General features: G+C 36.2%; 1 protein-coding gene across 4 annotated transcripts in view; it reads left to right on the top strand.

Annotated features, from left to right (window-relative positions):
• Window positions 1-21,684, top strand: part of DIAPH2 (diaphanous related formin 2) — a 947,972-nt gene that overhangs the window by 299,001 nt on the left and 627,287 nt on the right. For 2 of the 4 annotated variants that reach the window (XM_051827761.3, XM_089323876.1), the window contains exons 16-18: window positions 3,174-3,278; window positions 9,096-9,392; window positions 11,308-11,422. In XM_051827761.3, the coding sequence (XP_051683721.1) occupies window positions 3,174-3,278; window positions 9,096-9,392; window positions 11,308-11,422 (517 nt within the window). Of the gene's footprint in view, window positions 1-3,173; window positions 3,279-4,280; window positions 4,642-9,095; window positions 9,393-11,307; window positions 11,423-21,684 lie in introns of those variants that run through there. The other 2 variants (XM_089323878.1, XM_089323877.1) reach the window with 1 other exon arrangement.

Genomic DNA, 21,684 nt, shown 5'->3' with positions numbered 1-21,684 from the left:
TAAATGAAATAAAATCAGATTGCCAAAAGGATATATTTACAAGAGGTCAACCAAAGTAAATTTCCCTGTTGCTTTCCTGTAGCTTTAAGTTACTTACACAAAGTAGCTATTGGGAGATCTGTGAGATTTTTATCTGGTCTTCTTACTAGTTATGGTCCTTCAAGTGATGGAATGTGCCAGGGGCCTCAATCTCTTTCTTTCTCTTTCTCTCTCTCTCTCTCCCTCTCTCCCTCTCTCTCTCTCTCTCTCTCTCTCTCTCCCTCTCTCTCCCCTCCCCCCTCTGCTTACACTTAGCTTTTTTGAATTCTGTGATTACTCTCTTTAAAATATCGTTGTTACATCTTATATGTTTGGTGGAAATTGAGGTTCCCCATTCTTTCTTAATGCCTTAAGTAAATACCTTTGAGTCGATGCCAGCTTTGTGAATATCGTAATTTTATTTAGATAGGATTGTCTGTTCCTTGTTTCATGAACTCATAGCTACCATTTTATTTACTTCTACTAAAAGTTTCTCTTTCTTTCTTGTTCTAGATCCCATTAAATGTTAGTGTAGTATTTCTCCCCTGTTGGGTGCAGGGAGAAGGATTGAAGCACAAGTCTAAAAGCTCTCTGGTTTTCAGTCTTCTGACAGCAAGATAAAGTGCTTACATATTGCTGTGTCTTCAAAGTTATGACTTACCTTAGAGATTAGATAATCACTTTTGCTATCACTCTAGAAATAATAGAGTTACTTCAGGGCATCTGAAGAAATATCTTTGTTCTTTCAGTTACTAGAATAGATTTTAAGAGCTTGGGCTTGAATGTAAAATGTTTGTGTAGAGCTGTCATTTTTATTGGTAATAGAAAATGCATACTTTTTGATTAATAGACCTTTATAATTTTTAATGTTCTCATTTTAAGTAACAAATTTAGAATTCCCTTTGAAAATCACAGGATCTCTTTAATTTAGGCTACCACTGTGATAGGATACCATAAGACTGGAGCAGATTGTGATTATCTAGTTTTCTGTAAGCATATATTATGGGAAAAGGAGTTCTGAAATAACAGAAAAGAAATTTCAGTGTGTGATGATTTCGTGTTATCACCAACATTTAGAATGAATGAGTGAAAACATGTATGGCCTCTTAGTGGTTATCTGCGTGCACTTTAAGAGGCAGTACAAGGGAGTTTTTTTTTTTTTTAAGTGGTAAAGTGACAGACAGTAATTATAAGATGTGATCTTAGCTTTTCCACTAATTAGCTGTGGCTTTAAGTGAACCACTTACTCTCCTTGAACCTTGGTTTCAGAGAGGATAAGATTAGTGGGCTTGTAAAAAATCTCTTCCAGTTCACATATTTAGGCTTCTTTGCTACTCTTTGTGTTTATGGACTAATGTAATTTTAAGTTAAAAGCAGAAACATTGTGTCCATTTTCTCAAATGTACCAATAAACTTTTATACAATGAAAACTGAGTGCAGTATGCTTCTTTTTAAAAAAAAAATATTTATTTAATTTAAAAGTCAGACTTGCAGAAAGAGGGAGAGACAGAGAGACAGAGATCTTCCATCTGCTGGCTCACTGGGCCAGGCCAAAGCCAGGAGACAGGAGCTTCTTCCAGGTTTCCTAATGGGTAGCAGGGGCCTGGGCACTTGGGCCATCTTCCACTGATTTCTCAGGCACATTAGCATGGAGCTGGATTGGAAGTGGAGTATCTGTGACATGAACTGGTGCCCATATGAGATGCGACGCCACAGGTGGTGGCTTTACCCACAATTCCACAATGACAGCCCCTGCAATATGCTTTCCTAGAGACCATATTTAAGAAGCAAACAGGAGACTCTAACTTTGGTAGGAGGGATGGGAATACAGATTCAGATAAAATACTAACACTGATAGTAGTGAAGTCAAACAAACCCAGATTAGAGGACCTCTGTCTTCTTAATGAGGTGGAAAAAAGGCATTATCTGAAGTATCAATGGCTCTTTCAGCCTAAGAATCTAGGATGGGTTTGAAATGTAAGGACATTATAGGAGATTTGGATCAGCCTGTGTGGGACATTTTCCAGGGACTCAAGTGGAGATGAATAAAAGCATTACTAAGTAAAATTTCAGATTTCACCCAAATAATATTATCCAGTTGGCTCACCCATACTTTTGTCAAATTTATCATTCCCAAAGGTCAAATGTACCATGAGGATGAGTAGTTATTAATAGTAAAGATAACTTTTGTATGTTATAAAGACAGCTCTGGACAGTGTTTTTATATACATATATATGTATGTGTGTGTGTGTTTTATACACATACATATATCTATATGAATTAGAAACAAATAACATTGTTAGAATAATATACATGCTTTTAAAAATGACTTGAAGTGACATTGACAATAAGGGGCAAATAAAATATTTTATAGTTCACTGTAAATATGCAGGCTAATTAGTGACTGCTTCAAGCCCTGACTAATAAAGTAAGGGCTGGGGCAAGAGGCACTAAATGATTATTCACCAAACAATCTCTTTGGCTTAGTGCACCCTATTTTAATCTCCCATTTTCCTTCTCTCAAAACATGTTATGTAAGTGTTTTGGTTAACCATCTGAAGGAGAGTGCTACTATAGCATATGTCATTGTACTGTCATATTTTGTGCAACACCAGTTTTTAGATGCTAGACAACAAAGAGTGTAATAGAAACATTTCATTTGTATTAATGTATATTCATTTGAGCATTCTGAAGGTGCAAATCTCTTTGCAAGATTAACTTAGTTGAGGAGTTGACACTGCTTGACAGCATATTTTTAGATTTCATTTTAAATTCATTTAGCTTGAAAATATGGGATGAAACATTTAAAATATTATTAATTCAAAAATTGAATTTTCAATAAAAAATTAAAATGTCCATTATATATGAAGAAAGACTTCTCTCCACCACTGTTTTTTTTTTTTTCAGAAGTCAAATGGGTTTTCTTTCTTTGAGTGGAGGGCATAATTCTTATTTATACCGCTACCACCACAAGCAATACCCACCCCTAGGTGGACACTTAATTGTCATGAAAATAATCAAGAGCTCTGATTTTCTCAGTGACCTGGGAATTCAACTGAACAAAAATCATTCCAGTTATTTACCACATGTTGTTGTTTAAAGTTTTCTCAAAACTATATTACTAATTGTATGTTTATGGTGATGATCATTGCAGTTTGATGAAGAATTCACAGCTCGACAGGAGGCTCAAGCTGAGCTTCAAAAAAGAGAAGAAAAAATCAAAGAACTTGAAACAGAAATCCAGCAACTTCGAAACCAGGTAATGAAACAAGATACAGACTTTGTGTCATGTCACAGTAAGTTCAATGGCAGAAAATTATGTTGTTAACAGAGAACGGAAAATGTGACCGGAAGCAGACTTTTGGGCAGTTTCACATTTTAGTTAAAATAACTACAGATTTGATTTTTGAGGACAATAAATCATTTTAATGTCTGGAAAAAATACAAAACACTAATTGCTGAAACTGCCCTGAATATTTTAAACAGAATGCTACACAAGCAAAACTGGTTTTGAGATGAAATTTTCATGATTTGAAAAACGAAATGCATAGTGTTTTTTTTTTTTTCAAAAAGAATACGGAACTGCTCATTAATTTTAATTATTCCGAAAGTTTTTTGAAATGTCTTTAAATCTTGACTACTATAATTTCAAAACTTATAAACTTTACATTTCCACCTACATTCCTGTGATGAAAAGATTCCATATATACTTTAAATCTTAATTATGATGTCTAAACTTTAGAACCGATTGAGTACTCTCGTCAACACTCTTTATATCTTAAATGAATCTTCAGAAATTTAAAATGATGCTTTAACGTATTGAGTGCTCAGGTGGTGGTTATTGATTGACTAGATCTATTCCATCAATCCACTGAAAAAATTACCTCAAAAGTCATCAGTAAACTCTAATCAATGGGGTGGCCTTTTCCTTCCCTCAGCTTGCATCACTTAAGTCTAGTAATTGATTTGTTTTCATCAGGTATTTCTGTGTTCTCTGCCGTCCCCTTCTAAATGTATGAGAACTCAGTTTCACTTTTTGAGAAATGGTGACATTCCTCAATGTTCTCTCCTCTGCCTTCTTCTCTGTATATCTTTGTTCTAATAATCCATCAATATACTTTCAAATACCACTTCTTAGATGACATCATGTCTTTTGAGTTTTATATTTCCAGTTGTTCTTTTGCTATCCTGGTGGGAAAGGTCTTATGCCATGTTGAGGTCAAAAGTAATATTTGTGGTCTCCTATCTTTTCTCAAACCAGCTTGGCCTCCATTCTTATTTAAATTTTACTGAGGCCCAGCCCAGTGGTGTAGCAGCTAAAGCCGCTGCCTGCAGTGCCAGCATCCCATATGGTCACTGGTTCAAGCCCCGGCTGCTCCACTTCCGATCCAGCTCTCTGCTGTGGCCTGGGAAAGCAGTAAAAGATGGCTAAGTCCTTGGGCCCCTGCATCCACATGGGAGACTTGGAAGAAGCTCCTGGCTTCAGATTGCCACAGCTCCGGCCCTGGAGGTCATCTGGAGAGTGAACCATCGGACGGAAGACCTCTTTCTGTCTACTCTCTCTGCTTCTCCGTAACTCTTTCAAATAAAATAAATAAATCTTTTAAAAAAATTTACTACCATTTTTAACTATCATTTTTTAAAAAAAATAGTGAAACTGGAGTTTCCCTTTTCATTGCTCCACCCCCTGACAAATGAGGCTAATCACTCTTTTATTCCCCACTTGCGTCAAAAGCCAGAACCCCTGCTCTCATATACATCTTGCTTGAACTATTACCATTGTTTCCTGCCTTTTCTCCCTGCCTAGAGTCTTTTCTCTCCTCAAATTCATTCTTTATGTCAGTGGTAAATTAATCTTCCTAAAACACTGCCCTGATTATTGTCTCTCCAGGCTTTAATATGTTCAGTGGCTGCCTGTTGCAGTCCGGATTAAATAAAATCTCCTTACAGGAATGTTAAGGCCTTCTGGCGTGAGCTGCTTATCTCCCTTTGCAGCCTGGGCCCTGACTGCTCCCCTCTCTGCAGCCTCTGTTGCAGTGAAGGCACCTCACTGCCCTTCATATTCACGACTTACTGTCTCCACACTCTGCTTCTGCCAGCATTTCCCAGACGTTAGTTACACAGATGCAAATAGGTGTTTTCATGAGGAAAGCATTCTATAGTCCAATAAATTGAATGCACACGAAACGTGAAATTCAACCTCTTAGAGATTCACAATACTGCTTAGCATTTTGAAGGGTCTGAGATGTCCTCCAATGAAGAAACCTGTCTAAATCTTTTTAATTTAACTTTCCTAAACTTATTTGAGCATGGAATACTTTATCACAGAACACCTGTTAACATCTCCCAGAAATTGTTTTCATGCAACTTGGTTGAGAAATGTTGGCTTATGTTATTCTGTGTCAGAAATGTACTCCCTTGATCATCTATGCATGTGAGACATGTCCATTTTTTATTTTTTAAGTATTTTATTTATTTATTTATTTGAGAGGTAGAGTTACAAACAGATGAGAGGGAGAGACAAAGAGAAAGGTCTTCCATCTGCTGGTTCACTCCCCAGATGGTCACAATGACCAGAGCTGGGCCAGGCTGAATCGAGGAGCCAGGAGCTTCTTCCAGGTCTCCCACATGGGTACAGGGGCCCAAGGACTTGGACCATCTTCCGCTGCTTTCTCATGCAAATAGCAGGAAGTTGGATTGAAAGTGGAGCAGCCTGGACTCTAACGGGTATCCTTATGAGATGCTGGCGTTGTAGGTGGTTGCTTAACCTGCTGCACCACAACACCAGCTGCAAAATATGTCCTTTAAGGAGAAGGTCACTAAAGCATCTTTTGGAAAGAATCTCCGAAAACTCCATAAGGAAAAGATTCTGAACTTCCAGATCCCTTTTTTTTTTTTTTTTGGCCATTAATATTATATTTCTTTGTGTGCCCTCTCTGTTTCTTCCCCTCAAACATAAGTACTTGGGACCAGTGTTGTGGTATAGCAGGTGAAAGCTGCCACCTGCAACACCAGCATTCCAAATGGGTACCAGTTTGAATCCCAGTTGCTCTGCTTCCAATCCAGTTCCCTATTAATGCACATAGGAAAGCAGTAGAAGATCACCCAACCTGGGCCCCTGCCACCCATGTGGGAGATGGGAATGAAGCTCCTAGCTGCTGGCTTTGGCCAGGCCTATCACTGACCATCTTTGCGTCCATCTGGAGAGTGAACCAGCAGATGGAAGATCTTTCTCTCTGTAACTATTTCAAAATAAATAAATCAATATTTTTAAAAAAGCACTTTGAGAGTATGAAGGATACTTCAAAAAGTTCACTGAATTATAAAATAATCTTATTTTGGTATAAAATTTTTGAAATTCATGAAACAATTCATGGAAATGCATATTCCAAAAAAAGTACAGGGATTTCAATCATTTTACCTCCAAATAAACTTATTTTTAAATTTCATTTTCCATGAAATTTTTGAAGTACGCTTGTATTTCTTACTCTTCTTCATGGCTCAATTACACTTTGCACAGGGATTTACCACTATTGGGTAGTTGCTATTTATTGTTAAGTTAGCTATAAAGGTACAGTCACATAGCACTCTCTAATGTACCTGAAATTTTATGAAATATGAAGTTATTCATTTGCCCTATTCAATTCACAGTATATTATTTTAGCCTAATTTAATTGTTCAACTCCTAATTGTTCATGGAAGAGAAGAAAAGACTGATATATTTTCAAAATAAACTTTTAATATAAACATTTGATATTATTTAAATTCATAAGATATGAATTTAACTTGAATAACTTCTTTTAATTTTTTTATTTATTCAAGAGGCAGAGAGAGAGAAAAGACAGAACTCCCTTCTCCTGGTTTACCCCCCAATGTCTGCAACAGCTGACACTAGGCCAGGCCAAAACTGGGAAGCAGGGCCTCAATCTAAATCTTCCACATGGATGACTGGGACCCAATGACTTGAACCATTACCTAATACCTTCTAGGGTCTGCATTAGTAGGAAGCTGAAGTCAGGATCTACAGTCAGGAATCCTAGGCACTTCAACAGGAGATGTGGCATTCATTTTAAATTGTATCTTAACCACTCGCCAAAAGTCTGCCACATTTGATAGTTGTACAAATTTTATAATAAATGTGAACTAATAGAGACAAAAAATTGATGCCAAAAATGTATCCTTTTGCTATTTTGCTATTTCTTAACAAAAAGTAAGCCACAAAACTTACAGGATAAATTGCTAATTACATGAACTTTTAATTTTCCCCATGATTTCTTTGCTTGCATTCAAGACTGTGAAAGCCAGGTTGCCTGCTATGTTTTCCTATATTCAAAATAAAATGAGAAGAAGTTTATGTATTTCAGTTCTGGAATGTTGCATTCCAGAAGACAATTGTCAGTGGTTAAGTGTATAAACATTTTACATTTGTATATGTAAATATACACATAAACATTCATATGTGTGATAAAAATATGTGGTGATTGTGCCCTGAATATTATGATCAGTATTTCCATGATCATGTCACCTTTGAGTGTAATAGGTCAGTCCTTTAACTTGATTGTTCCAAATTTGCTTCAGCTTACTTATTTTGTAAAGATATTCCTAAGTTCAAATAGAGTATTCAAAATAGAAAATTTGAATTAATAAAGGTAAGAGGACTTTCTCCTTAAATAAAAATAACACTGTACCAAGGAATTTCATTAGTTTTAAACCTTTTGTTTAGTTAATCTAATTTCATAACTTGATTACAAAAGATGGCTGCTCATTGGTAGCGGTTTCTTAGCAATGTTTATAATTAACAACTCCAATTTTATATTTATTTCTGAAAGTGAACACTTGTGATCAGAAGGAATTTCAAGAAAAGTGTACATATTAACCATTGAAAATGAAGACAGTATGAAACTCAGTGTACTCCTTCATCTGTTTTCCATTTTCATTCGAGAAGGAGCTTGAAGTTACTTTCTTTTATAGCAGTTTTTTTAAAATATTTGTTTATTTATTTGAAAGTCAGAGTTAGAGAGAGAGAGAGAGAGAGAGATCTTCCATTTGCTATTTCATTCTCCAAATGGCTGCAATGGCCATCACTGAGCCAGGCCAAAGTCAGGAGCCAGGAGCTTCTTGCAGGTCTCCCATGTGGGTGCAGGAGCCCAAGCACATGGGCCATCTTCCACTGATTTTCCCAGGCCATTAGCATGGAGTTAGATTGGAAGTGGAACAACTGGGACTCAATCTGGTGCCGGCATTGCAGGTGGTGGCCAGCCCAAAGTTACTTTTTGATGCTAGAAATAAGTTATACTGTCCTCATAATTCATCCCGTGTTCATTCTTTCTCTTCTTGACAAATGACACCCATTCTTGAAGATATAGTCTGTGGTAGTAGAGGGGAAAGGGTTTATTGGGGAAGAGCAACTTTCAAATCTTAATCATGTTTCAGATGGTATGACCTTTAGTTAGTCATTTAACTGTTTTGTAATTATAGTTTTCTTTTCTGTAAGCAATGAAATAAAGGTGAGCCAAAAATGCCCTATCTACATTAGGTTATAATAAGGATCAAAAGAAATAGTAGGTATAAAAAAAAGTTGATAAGCATATATTGCTATAAAAATGGATGCTACTTAGTTTTAATTATTCGTATTAGAAGACAGCTAAGTTAATGGTGCTATGCAGCAGATTCTTTGTTTAAAGCTAATTGGCCCCCAGGGGATTTAAATCCATGACCTTGTCTTAATTATCCTATATTCAAACTAACTAGTCTAACATGCCCAAGCATTATCCAGTATTTCCTCTTTGCATATATTTATAATGAAAAGTAATTTTTCATTATTTTTGGGGACTGTTTTACAAAATCTTGGAGGATGCCTACTTTCCTAGCATTAGCAGAAGAGCTTACTGTCCAGACTTAATTTAACAGAATTCTATGCAATTCTGTTTCATTTACTATTAAAACCTCAACAAATAAATAAATATAATTTCAAAAATTATATAAATTACAAATAATCTTAATCCACATATGTCTATCAATTTGTATTTGTTATGCTATATTATAAGCATTTGAACTTGCATTATTTATACTTCAGGGACATGGACTTTCAAGTTCATCAGGAATTCCAGGCCCTCCTCCACCACCTCCATTGCCAGGTGTTGCACCACCTCCTCCGCCACCACCACCTCTACCTGGAGCAATTCCTCCTCCACCACCTCCTCCTTTACCTAATATTCCACCACCGCCACCTTTGATTGGGATACCTCCTCCACCACCACCCTTTGGAGTAGTTCCTCTTCCACCAGGAGCACCCCTTGATCTACCTTATGGAATGAAACAGAAAAAAATATACAAACCTGAAGTGTCCATGAAGAGAATCAACTGGTCAAAGGTAATACTGTAATTAGAGTTTTTTGAGTTGTCTAACCATGATTGATCATCAGTGTATGAATAACTGCATGGCTTGTATAAATATTGTATGATGTTTGAGACTATGACTTCTGACTATGTTTCTTTGGGAGTTTACCATCCTATGCCCATCTTTCAGCTAACTGTCTAGATAACTAGAAAATCCCCAGATCATTTGACATTTTTGAAGAACACAAAAGTATGACATTTTGAAGAAATCAAAATAGTATAGAGAATAAGATTTAAAATACATCAACAAATAAAAGACAATTCTCATATTTTACCATTATTAAGTCTTTCTTATTGTACTTTGTTATCTTGGTTGTTATTGTTCTTAGAGTGACTTTTTTGAGTTTTTAATTTTCAGCTAGTGTGGAATAGGTGACAATATTCAGTAGTGGTGTAACATAATTTCTTTTAATATGAATGAACATATTTTCTTCTGAATGTTATTTTGCTTTATTGTTAACAAATAATATCTTTATTGCAAAAAGTTATTATAAGGATGAGCACAGTCCACATTCACTAGGAAATAATCTTCTAATTCAAATACATTTATCCAGACCACCATTTTGGGGAAATGACTCCTCCAAGAACATGCATACTATACTATCAAGCAGAGTCTATGTAGTGAAATGGTTTCACCAAAATTATGGTTAAATTATTTTAAAAACCTAAGCATTTACTTTTGCCTTACTCATAAGAGTAAATTAAGATTAAATGATTTTATTTTTAAAAAAGATTTTATTTATTTATTTGAAGGGTAGAGTTACAGATAGAAAGAGGGAAAGACAGAAAGGTCTCCCATCAGCTGGTTCACTCCCCAAATGGCTGCAATGGCTGGAGCTACGCCATCCGAAGCCAGGAGCCAGGATACAGTAGCAAGGAGCCAGGAGCTTCTGGGTCTCCCATGTGGGAACAGGGGCCCAAGCACTTGGGCCATCTTCCACTGCTTTCCCAGGCCATAGCACAGAACTGGATTGGAAGCGGAGCAGCCAGGACTGAAACCGGTGGCCATATGGGATTGCTGGTACCACAAGCGAGGATTAACCTGCTGTGCCACAGCTGTGGCCCCTTAAATGGTTTTAGAATGTAGTTTGTTTAATTAGGCACATTTTACTATAATGGAGGATCCATTAGCTGTTGGCCCACTTATCTGTGTATAAATGTAATATTTACTTGTTTAGCAGTATTGTAATGGTTCTAACATATTAAAGCATTATGATGAACTGGAAAATATACAGTTCTAGTCTTGGAGTTCAGTCTGGTGATTAAGAGCACGATTCTCTGAGGCTAGGGTCCCTGCGCTTTAATTCAAGCTCTGCCATTTACCAATTTAGGCAGACACTTAAACTTTATGGGGCTCAGGTTCCTCATGTTTAGCATGGAGATAAATATGGGTTTTGTGTGAAACGAATAGTGTGAAGATTAGATAAGTTAATATTTTCAAATCATCTAAAACAGTACCGGTACATCATAGGAGGTATATAATTGTGAGCCATCATTATAGTTGATATATTTAACCTAATCAGAATATGTTGGGAATTCCCTTTTCTGAATCTTATTTTCCCTGTTTTCCAAAATTCAGGGGCAAGAATAATGTATGTGAATTGAGAGAGAAATTTTCTAAATTATTTTTAAGTCTCCTATCAATAGAATTTTTTAAAATGTATTTTGCTATGTGGCCTATTGCTGTTAATACTTTTATGCACACTAATAGAATTCTGAGAGTTTCATAATGAATATTTACTTCAAAAGTGTTATTTTTATAGATGCTAAAATTGATTAGTGGGTTCATGAATAAAGGAACTGTCATTCAACTTTGCTGAAAGTCAATTCTTTGAAAAATTAAATGTAAGTAATAATTTAGAAAGTATTTTTTGTTATTTTTATTTCAGATTGAGCCCAAAGAATTATCTGAGAATTGTTTCTGGTTGAAAGTTAAAGAAGACAAGTTTGAGAATCCAGATCTCTTTGCAAAATTGGCACTGAATTTTGCTACCCAAATGAAAGGTACATTTTATTTTTTTAATATAAATTACAGATTCTGATTGATTCAGTTCAGTAATTTGCTAAAAATTTTCGGTAATGTGTATTTGTATGATTTTCCCACACTAAGGCCAAACATAGATGAATATGTTAACCATATTTCATCCAGTAATTAAATTTTTCCTTCCAATTTTATTTTGCATATTCATCTGAAAATACAGATTATTTTCTATTATTATGTGGACATTATATCACATATTATGGAATTTTCATTTTTACTGAGAAGCAGGGGAGATGAATTTATTGATTTACCATGTAGGAGAAAATAATGTAACAATATCCTAATGGCTTAGAGTTTTTTATGAAATTAGATTAAGATTCGTGCCTTAGTGCTCAAATTGTCTTTCCTCTTAAATTTGTGTTCTTATCAGTTTGGTTTCCTAAAAATCTTATTGTTTTTGTCAGGAATGGATTTTCTGGGTGAATATAAAATATGCCACCTAATAAGTATAGTTTGCTGATCTGATAATGGAGTGCCTTATTTATCATTAGGTCCTTAACTTCTTTGAATTTCACATATAATTTTGATACTATATAAGTAATTTCTCAATCTTATGATTAATCATTGTATTTTATGAATTTTTGGTATTTTATTTCAAGATGACTCAGTAATTATTGCAGACGTGATGGCTCATTTAAACATAGAACTTTTTTAAGCCTGAGTGACTCTTTACAATCAAGATATGGAAATATTCTATACTTTCATGCCCTTGGAATTAACACCTTTACCATTCATTTGTCTGATTTGTTACAACATGTCATAGAATGTGAGAATGTGAATTTTGGAAGATTCAGAGAGAGAGAGAAACAGAGAGATCCCTTTTATTATATTTTGTACTCTGGGGATACTTGTGCTCTATTTACTGTTTCTTGTAGATTGAAGTCCACATTCACAAAGAAATATGGGTTGGTTATTAGAGAATTATGAAGAAGATTGGCATTAAAAGAAAATCTTGCCATTGTCTACTTTTTTTTTTTTAAATTTGGTATGGTGAACTTCTCTTGTAAAGAGATCTTCAGTGACTCCAAAGATTACTATTTATTCTAATAATTTTTAAATGGAAAGTTTGTTTATTGCAAAGCATTCATGCCTTTATAGCAAAGTATTCATATACTTAAAAAAATGCACCAGAGAAAATCAGTCTCCCTTCAATCTCAGAATTGCAGCTTTTTCCACATAAAAATTTATTACTAATTTCTCACATTACCTCCTAGCAATAGTCTATGCCTCTTGAAGTATATGTGTATTTATCAGTTTTTGTTCATTCTTTGCCATTTGTACTAAATATACTTGGAGATTATCCTATAGCAGCATATGTTCATCTACTGTGTTCTTTTTTACATACCTCATAGAATTTTTGGTGGGGACCTCTCAGTTCATTTAACTAAATTCTCTATTAATGAATATTTAGATTAGTGCCAGACTTTTGCTATTTCAAGAAATGCTATGGTGAACATGTTACCATAAATACTTATGTTTACATATGCGAAGCGACTTGTAGGATCAATTCTAGAATTGAAATTCCTGGATAAAATGTTGTATACATTTAGAGTTTTCAAATAGACTATGAAATGGTCTTCTAAAGAGTTTCTGTCAATTTATAGTATCACTAAGAATGTGTATGAACACACACTGAATATCCCTAATCCAGATATCTGAACCAGTTTAAGCACCAACATGATACCACAAGTAGAAAATGTAACGCCTGACTTCATGTGCTCTATCACAGTTAGCACATAGGTGCACTAAAACGTATTGTATAAAATTACCTTCAAATTATGTGTCTAAGGTGTATATATGATGCATAACTGAATTTCATGTTTAGACTTGGGTCCCATTCTCAAGATATATTGTATGTATATGCAAATATTCTAAGAGTTGAAAAAATATAGAATCTAAAACACCTCTGTTCTCAATCTCTGAACCATAGTTCTTAGTATCCAATAGGTACTTGATAAATGTTAATTCCCTTTTCCTTTTCAGTTCACCTGATGCTGTTGGTGTGTGTATGTGCATTTTGACTTTGTAGTTATTTTTTTTAAAGATTTACTTTATTTATTTGACAGGCAGAGTTAGAGAGAGAGGTAGAGACAGAGAGAGGTCTTCCATTTGCTGGTTCACTCCCCAAATGGCCGCAATGGCTGGAGCTGCGCCGATCCGAAGCCAGGAGCCAGGAGCTTCCTCCGGGTCTCCCACATGGGTGCAAGGGCCCAAGGACTTGGGCCATCTTCTACTGCTTTCCCAGGCCATAGCAGAGAGCTGGATCAGAAGAAGAGCAGCTGGGACTAGAACAGGCGCCCATATGGGATGCTGGCACTTCAGGCCAGGGTGTTTACCCGCTGCGCCACAGCGCCGGCCCCTGGCTGTAGTTATTGACACTTAATATAGCTGCTAATTCAGCAAGATAATTTCCTACTTTTTTATGCAGTACTCAGTAGAGCTTATCAGTTACAATGAAGCAATTCTTGTTATAGCTGCCAAAACCTAATCAGACCAAGGGAAAACCAAACAAATCATCTCAAGCACTCACTGCCGTTGAATGTGGTGTTTCCATTCCTCTTAACTTTGATGCTCTAGTTTTCTATATGACCCTGCTTGTACGTGCCTCAACTGCCTTGCCCTGGCTTTTGTAGCTTTAGGGCACCACTTTCTCCCCCAGCCTGATGCTCATGCAACACACACAGCTGAATTCATAAAGGAGCAACACACCCAGTGTTTCCAAGACTTGTTTCCAAAGCTTTTAGACGCAGTATTCCAGAACCTCTGAGAATTTACCCCTGTTGCAAGGACAATGGAGAGTTCAGACCTCTCTTCTCACTAAATGCACTGCAAAGCATTACTAGTCTGTGCTTCAGGAAAATATTTACAAATTTATGGTAGCTTAGAATCGCTAAATAGAACCTTTAAGATACATAACTTCTGAGATTTATAATATTTAAATGTGTAAACATTTAATATGTGTAAGCACCATAAAATTATACTTTCTATGTGTATTACTTATTCTTAAAGTTTTAGAGATGATTTTTTAAAAAAAAATTATTTATGTGTGAGAGAGATCAATCTTCTATCTGCTGGTTCCCTCCTCAAGTGGCTTCAGTGACTAGGGTAAGGCCACGCTGAAGCCAGGCGCCAGGAACCCCTTCTGAGTCTCTCATGTGGGTGGCAGGGGCCCAAGCACTAGGGCCATCTTCTGCTGCTCTCCCAGGCACATCAGCAGGAAGTGAAGCAGCTAGAACTCAAAGCAGCACTCATATGGAGGCTGCCACCATCACAGGCCGTGGCTTAACCCACTGTTCCACAGTGTTGGCTTGAGACAATTATTTTTGTTTTGGGAGAGATTGGATCTCTCATTTCATTTAGCTCAAGTTTACAGAGTAGCTACTATGTACAAGGTACTATTCTAAATGAGAGGGAAAAAAATGAATAAATGACTTGTTTGTGCACCAGAGAACTCATAATGTAGCAAGGGAGGTAGTGAAATGAACAGTGTATTTCAAGTTGTAGTAAATCTTAAAATCCTTTTTTTTTTTTTTTTTAGAAAATCTTGGGAACACTTAATGGAAATTATTTTGAGTAGTATAAATGGAGATTCCGAGATTATGTAATTTGAGGTGGGCCTTGAAGTTTAACAAGAATGGCAATACAAAAAGAAGGAAAGATAGCATTCTAGATAGGGAACGCCATTAGCAAAATGTTAGAAGAAAAACTTAAGACAAATTAAATTTAACAGAATTTATTTGAGTAAAGAATGCTTCATTAATCAAGTAGCACTAAGAACTAGAAGAGCTTCAGAGAGCTCCACATAGCGGAGTGAACAATGAGCCTTTAAAAAAAAAAGGTTTATTTATTTGCAAGTCCAAGTTACACAGAGAGAGAAAGAGAGGCAGAGAGAGAGGTTTTCCATCCACTAGTTCACTCCCCAACTGGCCGCAATGGCCGCTTGGAGCTCTGCCGATCAGAAGCCAGGAGCTAGGAGCTTCTTCTGGGTCTCCCACGGGGATGCAGGGGCCCAAAGACTTGGGCCATCTTCTACTGCTTTCCCAGGCCATAACAGAGAGCTGGATCGCAAGTGGAGCAGCTGGGACTTGAATCAGCACCCATATGGGATGCCAGCACTGCAGGCAATGGCTTTTACCTGATACACCACAGCACCAACCCCAACCAATGAGCTTTTAATAAGTTGAACATACATATAGGGTAGAGAAATCATCTCTTTGTTTATAGCTAGTCATCTGCCTTATTTTCGCATGATCTCATTAGTTGCCTGTTCGTGATTGGCTGAAGGTTAGCTATTTGTGATTGGCTGAAATTGAATTTGGTACAAAAAAAAAAATACTCCTAAATTAAGTTTTTGTTTGTTAAGTAAGGACTCAAAGTTCAGAGTCAGGCTAGGGTCAGTGGTCCATGGATTTAATTTAAAGTAAGCATGGGTGATGTACATGCTTTGTATAAACTTAGCAGCCACCTGTTGGATCAGGTTTGTGCAGTGAAGAGCCTGGAGGGTGAAGATGGTAAAGAGAACGTCACATTGAACAATTTGGGTTTATTCTGTAAGCATTGGAGACCAAATAATTTGATGAGTAACACTTGAGCAAGCCTTTGTGGACAGATCCTTCATGGGAATTCACAGGTAGACAATGGATCATTGATTGTAAATGAATATCGGTCAACCAGGAAAGAGATGATAGTTTCTTGACTAATGTGAATTTTCTTTTTAGGTGTTTTAAATTTTATTTGTTTGTTTGTTTGTTTAAGAAAAGAGAGAGAGCAGGGAGTGAGCTAGCGAGAGCACAAGAGCACTCCCTCCTGCTGTTTTCATCTCCTGAATGGCCAAGATAGCTAGAGCTGTGTTGAGGCTGAAGCTAAGAGATGAGAGCTCAGTCCAGGCCTCCTACATGGGTGTCAGGAATCCAATTACTTGAGCAGTACCCTCTGCCTTTCAGGGCCTGCATTGGCAGGAAGCTGGAGTTAGTGGCTGTAGCCAGGTATCAAACCCAGTCACTACAATCTGGGATGTGAGCATCTTAACTGCTAGGCCAAATGTCCACTATCAGTAACAATTCTTACTTGTCATCTCTGAAGTCTCTTCTAATTTCCAAATCCTGTGACATTTAGGGTCTCCTTATAAACAGCAATGATGCATGTGAAAAAATATATTTCAAAAAATCTCTGGATTAATGAAATATATGTTTATGTAATTGCATGTGTCTGTGTGTATATGTGTGTGGAGAGAGAGACAGAGACAGATAGCAAGAGAGGACCCTGTTAGTAATATTGAATATGCATCATAAATATAACTTAGAATTTGTATATGTATTCTACTTTTAGTTTATTGTTCCTTTTGATATTTGAAGATGCATAACTATCAAGGCTATAGTGATAGCATCATTTTCCTTAAAAATTAATAGTAGTTATAGATAATAGTGATATTCTATAGAAATTAAAGTGATGATGTTTTATATTAACTAAATTTGAAATAATAGTAAAATATGTAGCTTATAACTGCTAATTCTAATTAGAATTTCTAGGGTTCCCTAGAGGCTTCAAGAATAACAAAGCTAGTGTGTGGAAGTTGTAAGCAATTTCTTTGGTTTTAATGTTGCTTGGAGGAAATATAAGAAATAAACATGAGGTTAATAAAATCTAGCTTCTTCAATAATATATTTCTATAGAGCAATTTAGCTTTAATAACAGAAAATTGAGGTGTTATAAATATTTTAAATGCATATAAATGTCATTTTGCATTGCTTAAAAAATTGGGCATAGCTTTGAAATTATGGTGGAATGTGTGTGTGCATGAAAGTTCTTTTGCTATAGGCTCATATTTTAAATTGTGTTTTTAGTCTTAACATCAGCTGGCTGCTTCTGAAGATACCCACCCTTGCTTGGTTGCTCAATATAGCCTTCTATATTTAGTAAAATAATGAAAAGACAAAGGTGTATTAAAATTAATTCATCTCTGTCTTCATAATATAGAAATTCTTAGAATTGACTTTAAAATGATGAGATGTCAGTCTCAGAGTACACACTCTTTTAAGATGATGTGGCCAAAGAGAACCAATATCCTAATAGTTCATCATCTTAATTTTTCAACAACATGAACACTTCACTAGTGTGAGCTTTAATACATGGAGGGGAGCAACAAAGGCGGCTCAGCTTTCCCATACTGCACACTAAAATCCGTACTTCCCTATCTTAATCCTTTTGGGCTATAGATACCATAAACTGGGTGGTTTATAAACAACAGAGATTTTGCCCAGTTCTGGAACCTAGGAAGTCAAAGATCAAGGCACTGGCAGATTTGGCTTCTTGTAAGGGCTTGCTTCTGATTTATAGAGGATGTCTGCTCATTGTGTGTTCGCATGGTGAAAGGAGCTAGCTCACTTTCTGGGGTCTCTTTTCTAAGGGCACAGATGTCATTCAGGAGGACTCCACCTTCATGAACTGATCACCTCCCAAAGGCCCCACCTCCTAAGACCATCACTTTGAGGGTTAGATTTCAGCAAATGGATTTTAAAGAAATTTAAACATTCAATCCATTGCAATCCTTGTACATAATTTCATCATTTTTATTATATCTGAAGTTTTTTGGATTTCCATAAACTATCTTTTCCTTTCACCTTACCAAAAATATTTTTCTTTTCTTTTTTTTCTTTTTTTTTCTTTTTTTTTTTTTTTTTTTGACAGGCAGAGTTAGACAGTGAGAGAGAGAGAGAGAGAGAAAGGTCTTCCTTTTTCCGTTGGTTCACCCCCCAAGTGGCCGCTATGGCTGGCGCACTGTGGCTGGTGAGCTGCGCTGATCCAAAGCCAGGAGCCAGGTGCCTCCTCCTGGTCTCCCATGTGGGTGCAGGGCCCAAGCACTTGGGCATCCTCCACTGCCTTCCCAGGCCACAGCAGAGAGCTGGACTGGAAGAGGAGCAACCAGGACAGAACCGGTACCCCAACTGGGACTAGAACCCAGGGTGCCGGCGCTGCAGGCGGAGGATTAGCCTAGTGAGCTGCGGCGCTGGCCACCGAAGATATTTTTCAAGATGAACATTTTAAGTGTTTCAACTTATAACAACATGTAAAAGTACATTCATTTCCAACTGGCATTTTCTAGCATTGGAGAATCACCTCTTATGTAAAAGGGGGAGAAAGAAATTTTTTTATCATGAAATGTGTGCCATTGTTTAACTATAGATCACAACTGTAGAGAGAAATTGAGAATTTTTTGCTTTCTAAGAAAATAAGCTTCACAATGGCTCTGCTTTTACTGGTGTGGTATGATGATTGTGTTACTTCTATTAACACCCTTACTACAGTTATTGCTATAGCAATAATAATAGCAATTATAATAAAAATGACAGCCTAACTTTTAAGCATTCACTATATTGCCAGAGCTGTGAAAAAATTTAAATCTATATTTCATTTAATCCTCACACCATCCTTAGATACTTTCGTTATTGTTTTTGTCATTAAATACACTGTGACTATGGGAGATTAAGCAAAGTTATATAACTAAGAAATGGGAAAACTGAAATTTGATCCCAGATTTGTGCTTAATTGCCCTAGGTTGTATCAATGACTTTTAATGGCTTTTATGCCCCTAGTTGTGTATTTGGCTACATAGTTAATTGTTCCCTTTTTCATACAGTTAATGATATAGTTCCACATATCTTGTGTTATCTTTTAGGAAGTATAAATCAGTTTACCCTGGCCCTGAAGTCAGATTTTCAGAGCACAAACCAAACCTACAAAGTTGCAGATTATTTATTGAAGGGAATAGTTATGTTTTTTGTGACTAAGGTATTTATAGACATTTTCTGCATGGAAGCTGTCATTGGTAAAACATTCCTAAGACTTGGCACTGTCTCTTTTAATCGTGAATGAAAGAATGTGGTCTTCATGTCATTAGACATTGAATAATGATATATTTTCAGTTATTTATTTGAAATGTGAAGTGAAAAGAAATTATTTGCATTGAAATCCAGTGGAAACTCTTAATACTGTTGTACAAAACTACAAAGGAATATCCTTTGTTGCAACTATATGTTAATGGCAGCTAAACTGGTTCTAGACTATACCATGCATAATATAAGAAGTAACAAGAGATTTCTCTAATTTAAGAAATATATTCAATTTAAAGAATTCCTTCGTATCTAGTGGTTATTCTGAGGCATTGCATATAAGTAATTTCTTCCATCATTTAGTCCTTGTTGGTGAATGTAAATTTAACTTTTTAATAGTTTATTAAGTAATATATGGTCATCAGTTTTCCTTAAGTCTAATCTACACTTATGACTATTATTATCATCATTATTATAATAATGATAAAATCATTATTTTAAAACGATGTTTAATGTCTTGTAATGTGAGTATGTCAACTGAGTGAACTAAATGTAGTTTTTAGGTGCCTTCTGGGTACTATGAGAGAGAAGACTCAAGAAAGCCAAAATTATAACTTAAAAATCTCTATTCTATTTTAATGTATACTTTTAAGAATATAATTATACTTGAAAACAGATTAACATTTTGTGTATGACTATCATGTTGAAATAATTTAACTGTTCTGTCTTATTGATAATATTAATCATCTGCAGCTACATAACAAATTACCCCAAAATTTAGCCAATTAATAAGATGTGCATTTATTTCCTCAACAGTTTCAGGAATCTTCACAGATCTCCACTGAGTCCTCTATTTAAAGATCCCTCACAAGGCTGTAAACCCATTATTGCCAGGGTGGTGATCGCATCTGAGGGCTTGGCTCTGGAATGATTTATTTCTGAATTCACCCATGTAGTTATTGACAGGATTAAGTCCCTCCTGTGCTTTTGGACTGAGGGCCACCATTCTTTACTGGCTATTGTCCAGTAGCTATTGTACTTATTTCCTTGTTTGTGGGCCTCTCTGTAGGGCAGCTCACAAAAGGCAGTTTGCATTATTAAAGAGTACAATCCAAGAAAGACTAGAAAATGATAGCAAAAAGGAAGTCACTGTCTTTGGGACCTCATGTTCATCATAAAAACCAAGTAAAAAGTTGAGCCCTCACATACACATGGGGAGGAGATCACTGGAAGACATAAACACCTAGAGGCAGAAATCATTTGGGGACTGCTCAGAAGTTTCCCACCTCATGGATATATGTTATATAATTTTGTTTCTGAGTCATTACAAGTGCTATATCTCTTGTTGATTTCAAAAGAATCTTCTTTTTTAGATTTTTATTTGTTTATTTGAGAGGTAGAGTCACAGAGAGAAGGAGAGACACAGAGAAAGGTCTTCCATCCTCTGGTTCACTCCCCAAATGGCTTTAACGGCTGGAGCTGGGCCAATATGAAACCAGGATCCAGGAGCTTCTTCTGGGTCTCCCACATAGGTGCAGCGGCCCAAGCCTTTGGGCCATCTTCTACTGCTTTGCCAGGCCATAACAGAGAGCTGGATTGGAAGAGGAGCAGCCAGGACTAGAACTGGTGCCTATATGTGATGCCGACGCTGCAGGCAGAGGATTAACCTACTGTACTACAGTGCCAGCCCCTCAAAAGAATTTTAATTGGTTTTCTGCTTTCATTCCTGTTCTGTTGTGATCATGGCACTACATTGAACATTTCACTGACTACCCGTTTTCTTCAGGAGGACACTGAAATTCCTCACATCTTTCAAGATTATTTACCTCCTCATGCTCCCTAAATTAGACTGAACTCGTGGTGTTGAAATAGAGACTTTAAAGTCTCTGTAACTTCCCTCTGAACACCTTTTCCCCGGTTCATTTGGTTTCTATTTGGGGATGCTATTTCCATAAAAATGTACTCTTTCCAATATCTTACCATTTCTCATTTGTGTCTCCTTTGAGACACTGAACATTTTGCAATCAAGAAGTATTTCCATTTTGTTTACTATTGTTTTCCCTACATGTACCACAGTTTCTGGCAAATATAGGCATGTTAAATGAAAACACAAATGAATTATAGCTGTGTATATTAGTCTCATGGTACCAAGGTAAATAAAATAAAATAAAATTAAATATGGATGGTAGTCATGTAGTACAAACTCAAAATCTATATTTAGTAATTAATTTTGTTGCACACACACACACACACAAGTTGCTTTGTGAAGTGGTTTCATGGATTTTTTTAAAGATTTATTTATTTATTTGAAGTCAGAGTTACACAGAGGGGGGAGAGGGAGAGAGAGAGAAAGAGAGAGAGAGAAAGAGAGAGGTCTTCCATCCGATGGTTCACTC

This window comes from Oryctolagus cuniculus, chromosome X (assembly GCF_051225735.1).
Source record: "Oryctolagus cuniculus isolate XC-2025 breed Fujian yellow rabbit chromosome X, ASM5122573v1, whole genome shotgun sequence".
Lineage (NCBI taxonomy): Eukaryota > Metazoa > Chordata > Mammalia > Lagomorpha > Leporidae > Oryctolagus > Oryctolagus cuniculus.
The sequence above is the reverse complement of the archived record's forward strand: the minus strand, read 5'-3'. Positions and strand labels throughout refer to the sequence as shown.